The 17,591-nt window shown below is 27.3% G+C and overlaps 1 protein-coding gene and 2 pseudogenes across 4 annotated transcripts; all 3 read left to right on the top strand.

Moving 5' to 3' along the window:
* The first annotated feature begins 1,598 nt into the window (after positions 1-1,598).
* LOC145948347 (cytochrome P450 4C1-like) lies at positions 1,599-3,353 on the top strand (annotated as a pseudogene). Its single transcript, XR_014427339.1, has 4 exons — positions 1,599-1,752; positions 2,189-2,298; positions 2,562-2,658; positions 3,257-3,353. The product of XR_014427339.1 is annotated as a cytochrome P450 4C1-like (transcript).
* A 1,711-nt stretch (positions 3,354-5,064) lies between these two features.
* LOC145948345 (cytochrome P450 4C1-like) lies at positions 5,065-11,044 on the top strand (annotated as a pseudogene). Its single transcript, XR_014427338.1, has 13 exons — positions 5,065-5,224; positions 5,780-6,004; positions 6,349-6,458; positions 6,728-6,818; positions 8,241-8,422; positions 8,667-8,760; positions 8,844-8,946; positions 9,134-9,239; positions 9,494-9,600; positions 9,668-9,736; positions 10,006-10,174; positions 10,395-10,574; positions 10,641-11,044. The product of XR_014427338.1 is annotated as a cytochrome P450 4C1-like (transcript).
* Positions 11,045-12,387: 1,343 nt separating this feature from the next.
* Positions 12,388-16,436, top strand: LOC145948346 (cytochrome P450 4C1-like). Of its 2 annotated transcripts, XM_083058050.1 has the most exons (10): positions 12,388-12,452; positions 13,109-13,340; positions 13,631-13,740; positions 13,996-14,086; positions 14,681-14,866; positions 15,018-15,114; positions 15,182-15,284; positions 15,474-15,579; positions 15,841-15,947; positions 16,022-16,436. In XM_083058050.1, the coding sequence occupies exons 2-10, from the start codon at positions 13,178-13,180 to the stop codon at positions 16,232-16,234; spliced, it is 1,176 nt and encodes a 391-aa protein (XP_082914176.1). In that variant the 5' UTR covers positions 12,388-12,452; positions 13,109-13,177; the 3' UTR covers positions 16,235-16,436. The 2 variants fall into 2 exon arrangements, with proteins under 2 accessions (XP_082914176.1, XP_082914175.1); XM_083058049.1 differs by having other exon boundaries at positions 12,413-13,340.
* The last annotated feature ends 1,155 nt before the right edge of the window (positions 16,437-17,591 follow it).

Genomic DNA, 17,591 nt, shown 5'->3' with positions numbered 1-17,591 from the left:
GATTATATAAGAGTCTATTTAAAACTTATAATTAGCAAGTAATTACAATTTTTATCATCAAATCTAATCAAACCTTACACGCTCTCTACTCCGATTTTCTACTATTGTTACACCGAAATTGTCAAATGATGATATTGTCGATATAGAAAGAGAGATATGAAGCTTTTCAACAAAGAGAAAGTGACATAAGCGTCTCTCTCCGATTGATCAGCTTTAAATATTAGATTATAGATCTAATAGATTATTATGGATCAAAATAAGAGATATGTGCCTTTTTATTATTCTCATCTTAAACGGTGAAACAGATAAAAAAATCGATTTTTATCGATTAAACTTATCAAAATAAAAGATAATAATACTTGTGTCACACATGTTACTTGTGAATATAAATAGATAAATCTCTCTAGAATTGAAAATCCCGATCTGATATAATTGCGAATAATATAACTGCGTTTATTACAATTAAAATATAATTCTAGAGTAACAACATGCATCGTTTGTAAACTTAAAAATATTAAAACTTAAAAAATAATTCGTAGCGATAAAGTGACTAAATTGTCTAATTCGGATCTTTAAATTGTATATATCTACTGAACCTTTCGAATTGCGACGAAGCGTTAGAATTTTCGATCACATATATGCATTTTTCTAATGAAAATTTATCAACAGAACTAAAATTTTTTCTTGCTATGCATCAATAATATCGATGTCGATATTTCGAGATTCTGAGAAAGAATAATTTTAAAAACAATCGTTATTTTACTCGAATTTCATTTTAATCAATACTTAAAATCTCGAGTTCAAATATGTTCAAATGATTAATCATTTTTATTTCTCAAAAAAATAATGTTATCTAATCTTTTGAATTAAAATGATATTATACTCTTCCTCTTAAGATGGAACTTTGACTTTATCCTTTTGAACTGTAAAATGATTATATATATTGTTTCAGATTTTCATTGTCATTTCGCGGAGATTTGTTATACTGGCACGTGTATTTATGATCTGACGAGAATTGTGATTACATTTCAAACATTGATGTGGTGTCTTAATTGATTTAAAAAATTTATTTAATTGTCAGAAACTCTGTAATCAGGTAATCGCCAGTATTTATATAAAAAACATTTTATAAGATTCTATTATAAAACAATAATTAATAATATCTATGTTTAAAATACATTATTAATCATTGATATTAATAATTGTACGAATTTTGTAATCCTATTTCAAATTTTATCTTACATTTAGTAGAAATAAAGAAACAGTAATATCTCAAAATCAAGCAAAAATTTCCTTATTTAATTTACAACTTTATTACGCAATTTTTTCTTATTGCAATGTATAAATTCATCATATCTTTTTATAATTCTTTAAAGTTATTTTATAGTTATTAAAACTATAAAAAGTATACGATTAATGCATTTCAATGATTATTCATGTTTACGATTAATACATTTAATTTAGGGCATCAAAACAACTGTCAGTTTGTCATAAAGCAAATATTTTTTTTTTTACACGTATGATCCGTATGAAGAACCAGAGAAACAAGCAGAAGATTGAACTCAATAAAACGGTGAAAGAAGGCATCACGTCAAAAAATGTTTATCACTATATTGTTATTATTCATTTTTAATTTTTTGGTGTATTAGTATTACTTGCATCATGGAAGAAACGAGCGACTCATTAATCTTATACCGGGGCCATCAGGCTATCCGATTATTGGCTATTTATTGCACTTACGTGCTTCACCAGGTAAGTACAAAGTTTATTATCTATTTACATTAATGTATGTGTGTGTGTGTGTGTGTGTGTGTGTGTGTGTGTGTGTGTGTGTGTGTGTGTGTGTGTGTGTGTGTGTGTGAGTGTGTGTGTGTGTGTGTGTGAATATACAACCCGTCATATACGCATACATATATAAACAAAAGTGTAATTCATAAATTCTATTTTTGAACAAACATCTATCAATATTATTGCATGTTGATTACTGATAAAATAATTATTCACGCTTTTATCAGCATTTTTCTTTGCAATAATATTCTTCCATTTTCTTAATTAGTTTGTTTTCAACGGATCTAAAAAAGGGTACATATAAATAAAAGTACACATAGTGTATAGATACGCATTGAAAATAATGATATGTAAATTTTTAAACAAATTACTGTAACTATATTTATAATATGTTTTTCAGAGTATCTATGGAACCAGTTATGTAAATTGACTAATGAATATTATCCCATTTGTAAAATCTGGGGTTTATTTCTTCCCGTTGTATCTATTCGTCATCCAGATGATTTAGAGGTAAAAAATGAAATTCACTTCTCTGTAAACATTACGATTTATCTAGATTTAGGAATTTTGCATTCTTGTTTTATAAAAAGAGTTTTTGTTGGTAAAAAATGTTTCCTAAAAATATGAAAAGAGAGATTATCAGCAACATTCAATTAAGATTATATAATAATTTGAGATACGATTAATAAATATCTGTGTCTATGTATCTGAGAGATAAAGTGTGTTATAATATGTTGACGTTTTTATCTTAACATTATTTTCGGTGATTTCAGACAATACTAACAATAAGTAGCACCAAACACATCGAGAAAAGCCGTTTATATGATATGTTCCATCCTTGGTTAAACAGAGGTCTTCTCACCAGTACAGGTAACGTAATGACGTTAAGGTATAAGCATATCTATTTTACTATTATTTTATTTTACTATTACAACCTGTTATAAATCGGCCTGTCTCTATATAGAAAATCAAATATAATCTTACATAATTAAATTTGAGTATTATTTTAAATGGTGAACTTTTACAACTTCTTTGTTAACTTATAAATTTAATAAAAGTTGCAAGCCCGATTATATTGAAAAATAATCTCGCGATGATGCAATATGTATTCTCAACTAGATAGAAGTAACAGTTGTTTCAATTAAAGAAGATTTTCTACTAAAGCAAATACCGTCACATAACAGACTTTTTATTTTGAATTTATGTCTATTTATGTCAATTTATAAAGTTTTAATTAGAAAATATGTAATTACATTCAAAATGATTATTGTAACTCATTTTATCGTAAAAATGTCAAGAAAAAAAGATTTAAAGGTTTATAAAAGAATTTTGTGATATAAAAATAAATGAAAGACGTAATTAATATTTTTTGAGGATCGGACACTTAAACATAAAAATGTCTTATATAATATATCAATTGTATTATATAGACATACATATATCACACTATTTCTTGTTTTTATTTTAGGTACTAAGTAACAAAAGCGGCGAAAGTTATTAACATCTGCATTCCATTTCAATATATTAAATCAGTTAGTTGATGTCTTGATCAAGGAGGTTGATTGTATGACAAAATCTTTGAAGAACCAAGGAGGCACAGTTGTAAAAGAATTGGTACCATTTATTAGTAAACATACGCTAAACGCGATATGCGGTAAGATTCTTATTGTCCTATTATGTACAATGATTTAATTCTAAATCACAATAGTTTAAAACGAAAAGAAAAATAATTTATTCGCATATAAACATCACACACATATAATTTTTAACAATATGATTGATACTAATGTTCGTATAAGAAGTATAATATTTCGGTTCGTATAAGATATATAAAGTGTAAAGGCAGATATAATAATTCGTCCGTCTCATCCGGTTCGTGTAAATTCGTACCATTCAGCAAACAGCCATTTGAAATTAACACAAATACCACATAAGTGTAAGAAGTTTATGTATTGCAGAAATAGAAGAAGTTAAAGAAGAAGAAGAATGTTTAAAAAACATGTTAGTCAAAAGAATAAAATTTTATATAACTTGTATTATTTTTCTAATAAACGCAATTTTCAAAAGCATTAATATTATTTTTGCAAAACGTAAAGTCTTTCTCTAGATTTAAACAATAAAATAAACACTTTAGCAATATTATCGTGCGCAATAAGTCTTTGACAATTTGCTTGACAATTCTTTGTGTTATTATCACTTTACTGTTAATTTTTTTAATGGCATAAACTAATCGTCTAGCCTGTTTAAGATTAATTGATATATAAAAATGCAAAACTAATATTTAACAAACCATCATCTATGTATGCTCTATTCTAATATTCTGCTGTTATTACATTACAAGAATAAGATAATGATTATTGAAACTAACTAATTGAACTTTAGTCTGACTGAGATCAGTTTCGAACTATAAACAAGTATTAGAAGATAGTCAATTGACTTTGTCATTGACTTAATCTATCTTTCTGTCGGATAAAAGCTATACAAATCGAGATTTTAATATCGTTTTTCATCCCTCATCGAACTCTCATGTGTTTTATCAATTAAAGTCTACAATCTATTAAAGAAAGAGAGAGATGAGACTTTTTCTAACGAAAAAAAAGAGCAAAAATTTTACCTTCCAATTTTGATGGATTTTGAATATGTTATCTAGGTCAAAATAAGTGTATATTTTATTATTTATTTTCTTAAGGTGCTCTTTAAAACAATTGACTTTTACAACATTATAACTCATCGAAATACAAAGGTTTGGTCACATATTATTAAGGTCACACTTGTGTTATGTACATTGTGAGTATAATGTCTTCTTCTTTTAATAGATCACTTGATCCGAGAAAAATAATTATGTTTATTATAATTAAAATAAAATTCAAGAGTAGCAATTAGCGACGTTCGATCTTTCTAAGGATAATTCATAACAATAAATGAACATCTCTGGATCGTCCTTTATCTACTGAACCTTTCGAATTTTGACAAAGCTTTAAAATATTCAATCACGATATATCGAAAAATATATATATTTTTTGGTGAAAATTTGTTAAAAATGTAAAATTTTTTTTTTCTTCATCGTTAATATTGATGTTAATATCTTGATTTTGAAAAACAATATTTTTAAACGAAAAAAACGCTGTTTTAAATAAATACTTTAAATCGAGTCACATTTTCAAATAATTTAACTCAATAATTCTTTTCTTCTTAGATAAATATAATATTGTTTGACTTCAATAGATTTATTTTGCCTCTTAAGATATGATACTTTAATTATCAATATGCTCTTGACTTGAAGAAGGATTATAAATGTAAGTCTCAGACTTGCATCGTTAGTTCGCGAAGATTTGTTATGCAGACATGTGTATATCTGCTTGACGAGATTTGCAATTCTGTTTTAAACATATTGAGTGGTGCGTTTTAACTGATTACGTATCAGTAATTTTATCAGGTAAAATGTCATTTTATACAAATACTCCCGAAAAAATAACATTTAATAAGAATCTATTATAAAATCTGAATAATAGTTAATAATATCATAATTAATGTAAGATTTTGCAAATCTAAACTTGAAATTTTATATTATATAATAAATAAAGAAATTATTAAAGATAATATTCGATTAAAATATGTTTTAATTTAATTCATAACTACTTTATTATGTGAATAATGTTTTTCCATTACAAATAAGCAAATTCATCATATTTTTTAGTTCTTTAAAGTTATTAATTATAAAGAAAATATACCATTAACTCATTTCAATGATCGTTTAGTTTAAATGGTTAATTGAGTTCATATTTGATATTTAAATATAAAGGGGAAGTTTATGTTTTGTGATAAATAATATTATAATAAAATAATATTTATTTATAATATTATTTATTACAAAACTTACACTTCTATTATGAACTCGATTAACAACAATAATCTTGAATTTTACTTTTGAGTTAATATTTTTGAATTTGATTTAATATTATTTATTCGTGACAATAATTTTTAATCCAAGAATCAAAGAAACAGGAACCTGAAGAAGATTGAATTTAATTATACCGTCAAGGATATTACGTCAAGAAAACAATGTTTATCACAATTTTGTTATTATCCATTTTTATTTTATTGATGTATAATTTTTACGTCCATCATGGAAGAAATGGTCGACTCTTTAATCTTATACCGGGACCATCAGGCTATCCGATAGTTGGCTATGCATTGCACCTATGTGGTTCACCAGGTAAGTACAAAATTTATAATCTATTTACATTAATGAACATACAAGCCGTCATACACGCATACATATATAAACAAAAGTCAAATTCATGAATTCTGTTTTTGAACAAATACCTATCAATATTATTGCATGCTGTTTACATATAAAATAATTATTCAGGCTTATCAACATTTTTCTTTGCAATAATATTCTTCCATTATCATAAGTAGTTTGTTTTCAATGGATCTAAAAAACGATACATATAAGTAAAAGTACATATAGTGTAAAGATACGCATTAAAAATAATGATGAAATTTAATTCAAAATCACAAAAATATCTATATCTACATTTATAATATGTTTTTCAGAGTACATATGGAACCTGTTATGTAAACTCACTAATGAATATTATCCAATTTGTAAAATCTGGGTTCTTTTCCTTCCCATGGTATCTATTCGTCATCCAGATGATTTAGAGGTAAAAAATGGAATTCAATTTTCTCTAAACATTACGATTTATCTAGATTTTGACATTTTGCATTCTTGTTTTATAAAACGATTTTTGTTGGTTGGCAAAAAATGTTTCTTAAAAATATGAAAAGAAAGAATATCAGAAACATTCAATTAAATGATATAATAATTTTAAATACGATTAATAAATATCTGTATCTGTATATCTGAGCGATTGAGTGTGTTATAATAATATGTTGACGCTTTTTATCTTAATATTATTTTCGGTGATTTCAGACAATACTAAGTAGCACCAAATACATCGAGAAAAGCCGTGTATATGATAGTTTACATCCCTGGTTAAACAGAGGTCTTCTCACAAGTACAGGTAACGTAATGACGTTAGGGATAAGCGTATCTACTTTATTATTATCTTATTTTACTATTACAACCTGTTATAAATCGGCCAGTCCCTATAAAATATCAAATATAATCTTACATAATTAGATTTGAGTATTATTTTAAACGGTGAACTTTTACAACCTCTTCGCTAACTTATAAATTTGAAAAAAAATTGCAAACCCGATTATTTTGAAGAATAATCTCGCGATGATGCTATATGTATTCTCAACTAGTTAGAAGTAACAGTTGTTTCTAGCTAAACATAAAGATATCCAGGTACCTTCCTTTCACTATATTGCAATATATTATTTTTATTGCGATTTTTATTCAAAGCAATACAAATATCAAGCTTTTGTTGCATTTTTTCTTTACATATCGACATATTCCGAAAAAATTAAAATAACTTTAAAATTAATATAAAAAATTTATTTTGATATTGAAGATTCTGTTACGTCCTGTGGACTCCACGATTCTTTTCTTTCAAAGAATGCAAGGCGATGATTGAAAAATCACAGGCGTGGGAATAAGACTATGATCTGGCAGGCGAAGCAGCTGACCGGAGACGGTTAATCGTAAAAATAAAAATAAAAAAAAAAAAAGGAGAGATAAATACCAGATGTAACTCGCGGTGTCTGAAATTCTCGCTTTGACTAGTTGACAACTCGCGCTTGAAAAGCAATAAAAATCTTTCTTTTAAAGGAAAATTTTACTTAAAAAGCAATAAAAACTTTTTAGAAGGAAATCTCCACTTGAAAATCAATAAAAATTTAGAAGAAAACTTCCACTTGAAAACGAATAAAATTTTACCAGACTAACAACGATAAGCGTATCTACTTTATTATTATCTTATTTTACTATTACAACCTGTTATAAATCGGCCAGTCCCTATAAAATATCAAATATAATCTTACATAATTAGATTTGAGTATTATTTTAAACGGTGAACTTTTACAACCTCTTCGCTAACTTATAAATTTGAAAAAAAATTGCAAACCCGATTATTTTGAAGAATAATCTCGCGATGATGCTATATGTATTCTCAACTAGTTAGAAGTAACAGTTGTTTCAATTAAAGAAGATTTTCTACTAAAGCAAACACCGTCACATAACAGACTTTTTATTTTGAATTTATGTCTATTTATGTCAATTTATAAAGTTTTAATTAGAAAATATGTAATTACATTCAAAATGATTTTTGTAACTCATTTTATCGTAAAAATGTCAAGAAAAAAAGATTTAAAGGTTTATGAAAGAATTTTGTGATATAAAAATAAATGAAAGACGTAATTAATATTTTTTGAAGATTGGACAGTTAAACATTAAAACGTCTTATATAATATATCAATTGAATTATATATACATACATATATATATATATATATCGCACTATTTCTTATTTTTATTTAAGGCACTAAATGGCAAACGCGGCGAAAATTATTGACATCTGCATTCCATTTCAATATATTAAATCAGTTTGTTGATGTCATGATCAAGGAGGGTGATTGTATGACAAAATCTTTGAAGAAGGAGGAACAGTTGTAAAAGATTTGGTACCATTTATTAGTGAACATACGCTAAACGCGATATGCGGTAAGATTCTTATTGTAATATTATGTACGATGATTTCTCATTTTTAATTATAATAGTTTAAAAGAGAAAAAGAATTTATTCGCATATGAACATCACACACATATAATTTTTAACTATATCATTGATACTAATGTTCGTATAAGATATATAATGTTCGATTTATTATATACAAAAAAATATTCAGTTGTAATAATTTTCGCGACTGAATATTCGAGCTTGTACACATATAAAGAATGTTTTGTAGAAACTTCCATGGGCATCTCTCTGCAAGAACTCGGTGAATTTCAGCAACAGTATCGAGATGCGGTGCATCAGATAATCGAAATAATAATTTATAGGTAGTTCAACGAATATAAAATATATATTAACATACACACATATAATTATCAGAATTATGTATCCTTATTGAATTACGATTTAGAATACTGAGACCTTTGCTCCATAACAAATTGTTATTCGCATTGACGCCACAAGCAAGAAAGCAAAAAAAGATTTTGAAAATATTGCATGGATTTACGGAAAAAGTACGTTAATCATATTACTGAAGATTAAATTTCTTAATCTTCGTTCCACAAGATTACGCGATTAAATATTAATAACATTATATTATTAATATTTACGATAAAAGACAATGTGCTCTTATTATTTAATACCACATTATTTAAAAAATGTAATAGTTAATTTTATAAAATTTAATAATATATAATGTAGATTATTGCTGAAAGAAGACATTATCACGAAAGCACCAATGGCCGATACTTGACAAACTTAGAAAATGACAAAGAAACGGAGATAGATGATGCAGAAGTATTTGGAAGTACGTATAAGAATCGAGAAATTTTAATTTAAATTTGAGTGTGTGCAATTTATTATTATCAATTATGCTTGCAGTATTTACATTAAACACATAATCACATGTAATAATACAAAATATGTCTGTATAAAATTAATTTATTAATATTTATAACAGATTTTGAATTTTAAACAAGAACGATGTAATATATAATAATAAATATAACATGCAAAAATGAGATTGACGCAAAAATAAGATTTTCTTTTTTATTTTTATAGTTAAAAAAAAGCGACTAGCGATGTTGGATCTCCTATTGGAGGCATCTCGGCAGAATTTTATGTCCGATTTGGACATCAGAGAGGAAGTCGATACCTTTGTGTTTGAGGTACTATCTATAATCTTTTTACAATTTTTTGTACACATTATCTAAGCTTATAATACTTTATTTGCAGGGACATGACACTACAGCAATGGGTATTACCTTTGCTTTATTATTATTAGCTGCACATAAAGATATCCAGGTACTTTTTACTCATTATATATACCGATGTATTATTTTTATTACAATTTTTATTAAAAGAAGCAGTACAGACATTAAGCTTTCCTTGCATATTTTCTTTCTATAAATCGAAATATTGATATAAATATAGCGACAAAAAAAAAAATTAATACGTCTCTAAAATAAAAATTAAAAAAAATTAATTTTGATTTATTAAGATTTTTTATTTATTTCTATTCTGCATATAAATACTAGAATATTGAGGAATAAATTTTAATTATTATGGCACAGGAACGTGTGAGGGTTGAAGTCGATTCTGTGATGCAAGAGAACGGAGGGAAACTTACCATGAGATCGCTGCAAAATTTATCTTATTTAGAAAGATGTTTAAAGGAAGCGCTACGTTTGTATCCTAGTGTGTTTATAATATCACGAGTAGCTGCGGAAGACGTAAAATTACGTAATTAATCACTATTTTCCTGCATATATCTTCGAAAATATTACATTACACGGAGTATTTTATCGAATGTAAAATAAGATTGAACGAAAGTTTAACTGCTTTAAGAATATAATATGATATGATTCATTTCAAGAATACAATATAATATTATATACATTTCATTTCTCAAAAGAATTTCTTATTTTTGTAATTGCATCTAATTTTATAATACGCTTTCTAGAGTCATATGTCGTACCTGCTGAAACTATATTACTTCTTCATATCTATGGAGTTCATAGAGATCCCAATTTTTGGCCAAATCCAGAAGTATTTGATCCGGATAGATTTTTACCCGAGAAGATTCAGAATCGTCATCCTTATTCTTATTTACCATTCAGTGCTGGACCGAGGAACTGCATAGGTAAATAATTTGCGATTTTCGTTTTTTTTTTCCTATCGATAAATTTTAACACTCTTGGAATTACAGGTCAACGATTCGGTCTGCTGGAGTTGAAGGCTATGATAGCTCCTTTAATGCACAATTTTTATTTGGAGCCAGTAGATAATATAAAAAATGTTCAATTCAAGTACGATTTAATAATTCGTCCTTCTCATCCGGTTCGTGTAAGATTTATTCCAATAAGATGAGAACAGTCATTTGAAACACGGATACCACATGAGAGTAAGAAGTTGATATATATTGCAAAAATAAAAAAAATTATTATATATATTATATGTTCAACCAAAAATATATATGTGATATATATAAACTTTATATTTAATCATAAAAATATGCACACAAGATGACTTATAAGTCAGATCCACATTCAAATTCATCGTGCATATCTCTTGTCGTTATCTGTAATCGTAATAAAAATATGTATGAAGCTAATAAAATAAGTTTCTCTGTTTCTTTGCATTTTGTTCGACAAAGTAAAAATAAAAACATTTTCTTTATGATTAAAAATGTGAATGAACCTAACATAGATTGCTTATAGTAAGAAAATATCTTATATCTCTATATATGCAAAAAATGATAGCAATTACAAAACTATTACAAAAATTTCATTATAACATTTACAAAAGTTTATTATAACAGCTACAAAAGTCGAAATTTCATTATAATTAGTAATAGTTCTTTTAAAACGCAGTTGTAACAGCATGTGCGGTTATACAAGTTGGACAATATTATTATGCAATATTTTTTAATATAAAACTTTTTTATATAAAAGATACATACATATAAGTATAGGAAAGCTTTTTTCACGCAATTAAAACTCAAAGATAGTTTAATAAAGTGTAAGTTGTATGTTATTATTCGTTGTATATGATGTAACATTTTATTACAGTATGTTGCAAAAAATTTTATCAATCCTTTTTATAATTATCGCATTTTAAGTATAAATAAAATTCTGTGAAATGTATGTTTCCTACCGTTTTTTTTTTTATTATAAAATATTATTAATATTTTAAAAACATGTTACTAAAAAGAATAAAATTTTATAGTACCCGTATTTTTTTAATTCTAATAAACGCAATTTTCAAACGTGTTAACATTATATTTGCAGAATAAAAAGCTAGGTTTAAACAAAAACATACACTTTATATTCTGTTGCACAACAATTTTTTTTACGTGACACTTAACTTAACATCTTGTTTTATACGTTGGTTTCAATGTTAATATTTTTCATTGATATGAACTAAGCGTCTAGGTTATATTAGATTAATGATATAATGTGTCGATGCAAAACTTATAATTAGCTAACTACACTGAGAGTTTCTCTTAGAATTTAATTTAGAACTAAACTGCATAGTAAAATTGATCAAACATATTTTATATTTTATTGTAATAGATATTATTTTTATTGTGATAAATATTAATCAGAGAAATTCTCATAAAATTCTTTCTATACCATATTGTCCCACGATTACCATGATTTTCAGAGTAAATTCTAAGAAAAAATTCTCTCTGTGTACCAGTTTTAATATCGAAGCTTATCAATCCTTATCTATTCTAATATTCTACTATCATTTCGTAGCAGTTGTAAGATGATTATGCGAACTAATCATTAAACTTTAGCTTATATCCACACAACTTGCATAGGCGCATAAGCGTGTGCATGAGATGATTTGATTGGTTTATTTTCTTATGCATACATTATGAACAAATCAAGTTTCTTACGTATATGTTTATGCGTCATGCAAATTTCTGTGGATATACTCTTATAGTCTGACTAAGAAATAAGCATATAATAATGGCGATAAACTGTCTATCGATTAAACAAAAGCTATACTAATCGTAAGTTGAAATTTTATTGTTCTCGTTCTTCATCCTGTATCGAACTCTTATGTGCTCTATATATCAAGTAAAATTTTACAATATATTAGAGAAAGCGAGAGATAAGGATTCTGATAAAGAAAGTGACACAAATGTCTCCTCCAATTTTGATAAACTTTGGTTATGTTAATCTAACAATAAGTCAAAATTAGAAAAGTATATTTTTTGTATTTATTCTCCTACTTTTGAAATACCATCTTGAAACAATATCCTATAAACAATTATCATTCTTACTTTCTTAGATAAATATAATATTGTTTATGGTCTTTAATCAAAATGAAATTTTTCTGCCTCTTAAGATAAATTCTGACTATCGATATGTTCTTGAACTGAAGAACGGTTATAAATAGAAGTAGATTAGAAAGGTATCTTAGATTTTCATTTTCACTTCGTGCGTGTCTCTGTTTAACGAGACTTGCGATTTCATTTTATACATTTGAGTGGCGTTTCAATGTTGATGGTCGTATCATATCTGTCAGATAATGGGCAGTATTTGTGTAAAATAACATTTTATAATATCCAATTCTGTTTACGTTTAACATATTTAAGATATCAAGGCAATTATCAGTTTTATCGTAAAGCAAATATTATTTATTTTATGACACATGTGATCCAAGAATCGAGGAAATTAGAAGCAGAGAAGATTGAGCTTAATTAGTCGGTTGAGAACATTACGTCAAGAAACAATGTTTATCGCTATTGTTAGTTTATTGCTATTATCCATTTTTATTTTATTGATATATAATTATTACGTGCATCGTGGAAAAAATGGTCGACTGATTAATCTTATACCGGGACCATCGGGCCATCCGATTTTTGGCAATGTATTACAATTCCATGTTTCACCAGGCAAGTACAAAATTTCTAATCTACTTAGATTAATTAACATTAACAACTTGTCTTTCGTGTACACATTCAAGCAAAAGTTAAATTTATAAATCCTGGAACGTATATCTGTAAATGTTATTGCATGGTAATTATTTATAAAATAATCATTCAAGTTTTTATCAACATTTCTCTTTGCAATAATATCTATATTCATAATTATCAAAAATTTGTTTTTAAGGTATCTAAATAAAGATATAGTAACATTAAAATTAATCCCCCAAAGATTTTTGTAACCATATTTATATTTTCAGAAGAACAATGGAAACTATTGAGTTATTTATCTGATGAGTATTATCCCATTGTAAAATTCTGGACTCTCTTTACACCTGTTATAATTATTCGTCATCCAGATGATGTCGAGGTAATACAAAAATTTAATTCTCTTTAAGACATTACGATTTCAGCTAGATTTAGAAATCTTGCATTTTTGTTTCACAAGAAGATTTTGATTTATAGAAAAATATTTCTTAAAAAAATGAAAGAAAATATTATCGGAGATACTCAATTGAAATTAAACAATAATTTGAGATACAGTTAATTAAATTATCTGTGTATTTATGATTTAATGTTATAATAAATTGATGTTTCTATCGTAATATGTTTTTGGTGATTTCAGATGATACTAAGCAACACCAAACACATCGAAAAAAGTCGTCTGTATGACATTTTACATCCTTGGTTCGGTACAGGTCTTCTCACTAGCACAGGTAACATGATATATAAACGTGTATACTTTATTATTACAGCCTGTTATCATACACAACCTCTCTCCGTCAAAAGATATCAAATATAATTTTATAATTAAATATTATATGATAATTAAATATTATCTTAAACGGGGTAAACATTTACAACTTCTTCATTGTAAACTTATAAACTTATAACTTATAAAAAAAGTTGCAAACACCATAATGATTAATTTTACCATGTACGTGTATTTTGAATTAAATAGATGATTCAATTTTAAAAAAACTATTATAGTAATAAACATTTAATAAATTTTAATAAATTTTTTGTCTATGTGTGTGCCAATTCGTAAAGTTTTAATTACAAAATAATTAAATTCACGTTGATGCTTGCAAATCCGTAAAGATTGCAAGAGAAAAAAGTTTAATAGATTAAAAAGATTAAAAACAAAATTTTGCGATATAAAAAAAATTAATTTAAGATAAATAATATTATTTAAGAATGCTCACAATTAAACATAAAACTGAAATATATAATAATATAATATATTATATATTATATATTTGTATTTTATCGTACTATTTTACGTTATTCTGATTTTTTATATTATATAGGCGTTAAGTGGCAAACGCGAAGAAAATTATTAACACCAGCATTCCATTTCGATATATTAAATCAGTTTGTTGATATCTTGATCAAGGAGGGAGATTATATGACAAAATCTTTGAAAGATGTCAAAGGGACAGTTGTAAAAGATTTAATACCATTTATTAGTGAACATACGCTAAACGCGATATGCGGTAAGATTCCTATTGTTCCGTATAAAAATTCTGTATTATAATTCTATATAAAAATAAAAATAATATGCGTTTTTTATGCACAAAGAAATAGTCAGTAATAATTAATTATGGACTATATTTTCGATCTCATATATAATAAATACATATATAGAAACAGCTATGGGCATCTCTCTGCAAAAACTTGGTGAAACAATTCAACAACAGTATCGAAGTGCAATTCACGAGATAATTGAACTAATGATTTATAGGTAATTTATGTATATTTAAAATTAATGTGTACATCTATAATTCTTTTAACTTTACTGTACGGTTAAGATTAGTGAGACCTTGGATCCGTAATGATTTGTTATTCGCATTGTCGCCACAAGGAAGGAAGCAAAAAAAGATTTTGAAAATATTGCACGGATTTACGGAAAAAGTATGTAAAACATGTTAATTGAGATTCCTTAAACTCTCTCTCCTTTATGTAAAATTACAATAAATTTCTCAATCTTTGTACCGCAACATTATGTGATTAATCATAAATATTAATAACTCATGCTATTAACATATATAATTATAAGACTGCTCGCTATTGCTAATTAATAAAAAATTTAATATCATTCAGATCATCGCGGATAGAAAACTTTATCATGAACGTACCAATAATCAATACTTGAAAAATCTTGAAAATGACAATGGAACAGAGATAGAGGATGCAGAAGTGTTCGGATGTATGTAAGAGATCGTAAGAGTCTAATCAGAGAGTCTAATTAAAGATTGACTGCGCAATCTAAATATTATAAATTATACTTGTAATAATTTATATTACAAGTATAATTTATATTAAACGCATAATCGCATGTAATATGTAATAATGCAACATACGTCTGTCGTATAGTTAAATTATTTGTAACAGAGTAATGGATAATGATTTTAAATAATTAAAGTGAGACATGCAAAAATGAGATTAATGCTATGCTTTTTATATCTAGTTAAAAAAAAGCGACTAGCCATGTTGGATCTTTTAATAATGGCAGCTAGAGAAGGTTTCTTGACCGATTTCGATATCAGGGAGGAAATCGATACTTTTATGTTTGAAGTAATTATTTGTACTGTTTAATTAATTTTTTGTCACATTATCTAACCACATTTAATGATGCACGATAATTACAGGGTCACGATACTACAGCGATGGCTATGACCTTTGCTTTATTATTATTAGCTAAACATAAAGATATCCAGGTACCTTCCTTTCACTATATTGCAATATATTATTTTTATTGCGATTTTTATTCAAAGCAATACAAATATCAAGCTTTTGTTGCATTTTTTCTTTACATATCGACATATTCCGAAAAAATTAAAATAACTTTAAAATTAATATAAAAAATTTATTTTGATATTGAAGATTCTGTTACGTCCTGTGGACTCCACGATTCTTTTCTTTCAAAGAATGCAAGGCGATGATTGAAAAATCACAGGCGTGGGAATAAGACTATGATCTGGCAGGCGAAGCAGCTGACCGGAGACGGTTAATCGTAAAAATAAAAATAAAAAAAAAAAAAGGAGAGATAAATACCAGATGTAACTCGCGGTGTCTGAAATTCTCGCTTTGACTAGTTGACAACTCGCGCTTGAAAAGCAATAAAAATCTTTCTTTTAAAGGAAAATTTTACTTAAAAAGCAATAAAAACTTTTTAGAAGGAAATCTCCACTTGAAAATCAATAAAAATTTAGAAGAAAACTTCCACTTGAAAACGAATAAAATTTTACCAGACTAACAACGATAACCGAATCCAAACAAATGCCGCCTGACAGATCACCGAGATAATCTCGAGAGGATAATAAAAATATAAACCTCAACAAATTCTCCATTGGTCAAAACCTAGGGCCCTAAACAAAAGCCCTGACCAATCCCGATAAACTTTTAAAGTCAAGAGACGACTCCGGGACTGAAAGGGCGTTATTGAAAAATTCCCTATTCGTCAGGAAATATTAACAAACTAACGGGAAGGAGGAGCAAGAAGGTTTATATACCCGCGATATTCCTCGAGAGATTGAGATTTTTAGTCCGAACTTTCGAGCGCAGTTTGCCGTGTATAAGCTATCCGAGATCGTATCTAGACTCTTCGGACCTTTATACTTTCAATTTCGAAATCCGGTTTCAATTCGAATTTCGACGTTCGTTAGAGTGCAAGTGAAGAAAAAACATAGTGGAAGTCCGGAAGACCACACCAGACTAGAACCCTGCAGCAATTAACAACGCACTCTACTAACAGTAAGTCAAGACACACATATATGTATATAACAAAGGAAAAAGATAAAGTACAATTTTCACCCCGTATCAAAATAATTCTTGGATTTAAGATAAAGCCATCTTCTTTATCTCCTTTTGCGCAAGTGCTATCAATCCAACTCTAAACCTTCTTCTCCCTCTCTCTTTCATCCCGAAAAATCACTCAGGATTTCCCGTGATAACGGCGAGATCCGTGATTTCATCCATCTCCAAAAATCACTCAGGATTTCCCGTGATAACGGCGAGATTCGTGATACCGCGTACCATACCTTTCCCCCATCCAACACTATCCAGTCTCTCTCTCTCTCTCTCTCTCTCTCTCTCTCTCTCTCTCTCTCTCTCTCTCTCTCTCTCTCTCTCTCTCTCTCTCTCTCTCTCTCTCTCTCTCTCTCTCTCTCTCTCTCTCTCTCTCTCTCTCTCTAGTACTCTGCGTTGATACCACTGCTT

This window comes from Prenolepis imparis, unplaced genomic scaffold (assembly GCF_030444845.1).
Source record: "Prenolepis imparis isolate NDT839.2.m4 unplaced genomic scaffold, iyPreImpa1.0 SCAF_342, whole genome shotgun sequence".
Lineage (NCBI taxonomy): Eukaryota > Metazoa > Arthropoda > Insecta > Hymenoptera > Formicidae > Prenolepis > Prenolepis imparis.
Note: the sequence above shows the minus strand (reverse complement) of the source record. Positions and strands in the feature narration are given on the sequence as shown.

What these genes read in the sequence shown, in the direction of transcription:
- LOC145948346 (XM_083058050.1), top strand. Translation starts at nt 13,178, where the DNA reads ATGTTTATCGCTATTGTTAGTTTATTGCTATTATCCATTTTTATTTTA. An exon ending in AGGTCTTCTCACTAGCACAG is followed by an intron (nt 14,087 to 14,680) that starts GTAACATGATAT and finishes TATATTATATAG; the next exon opens with GCGTTAAGTGGCAAACGCGA. An exon ending in TACGCTAAACGCGATATGCG is followed by an intron (nt 14,867 to 15,017) that starts GTAAGATTCCTA and finishes ATACATATATAG; the next exon opens with AAACAGCTATGGGCATCTCT.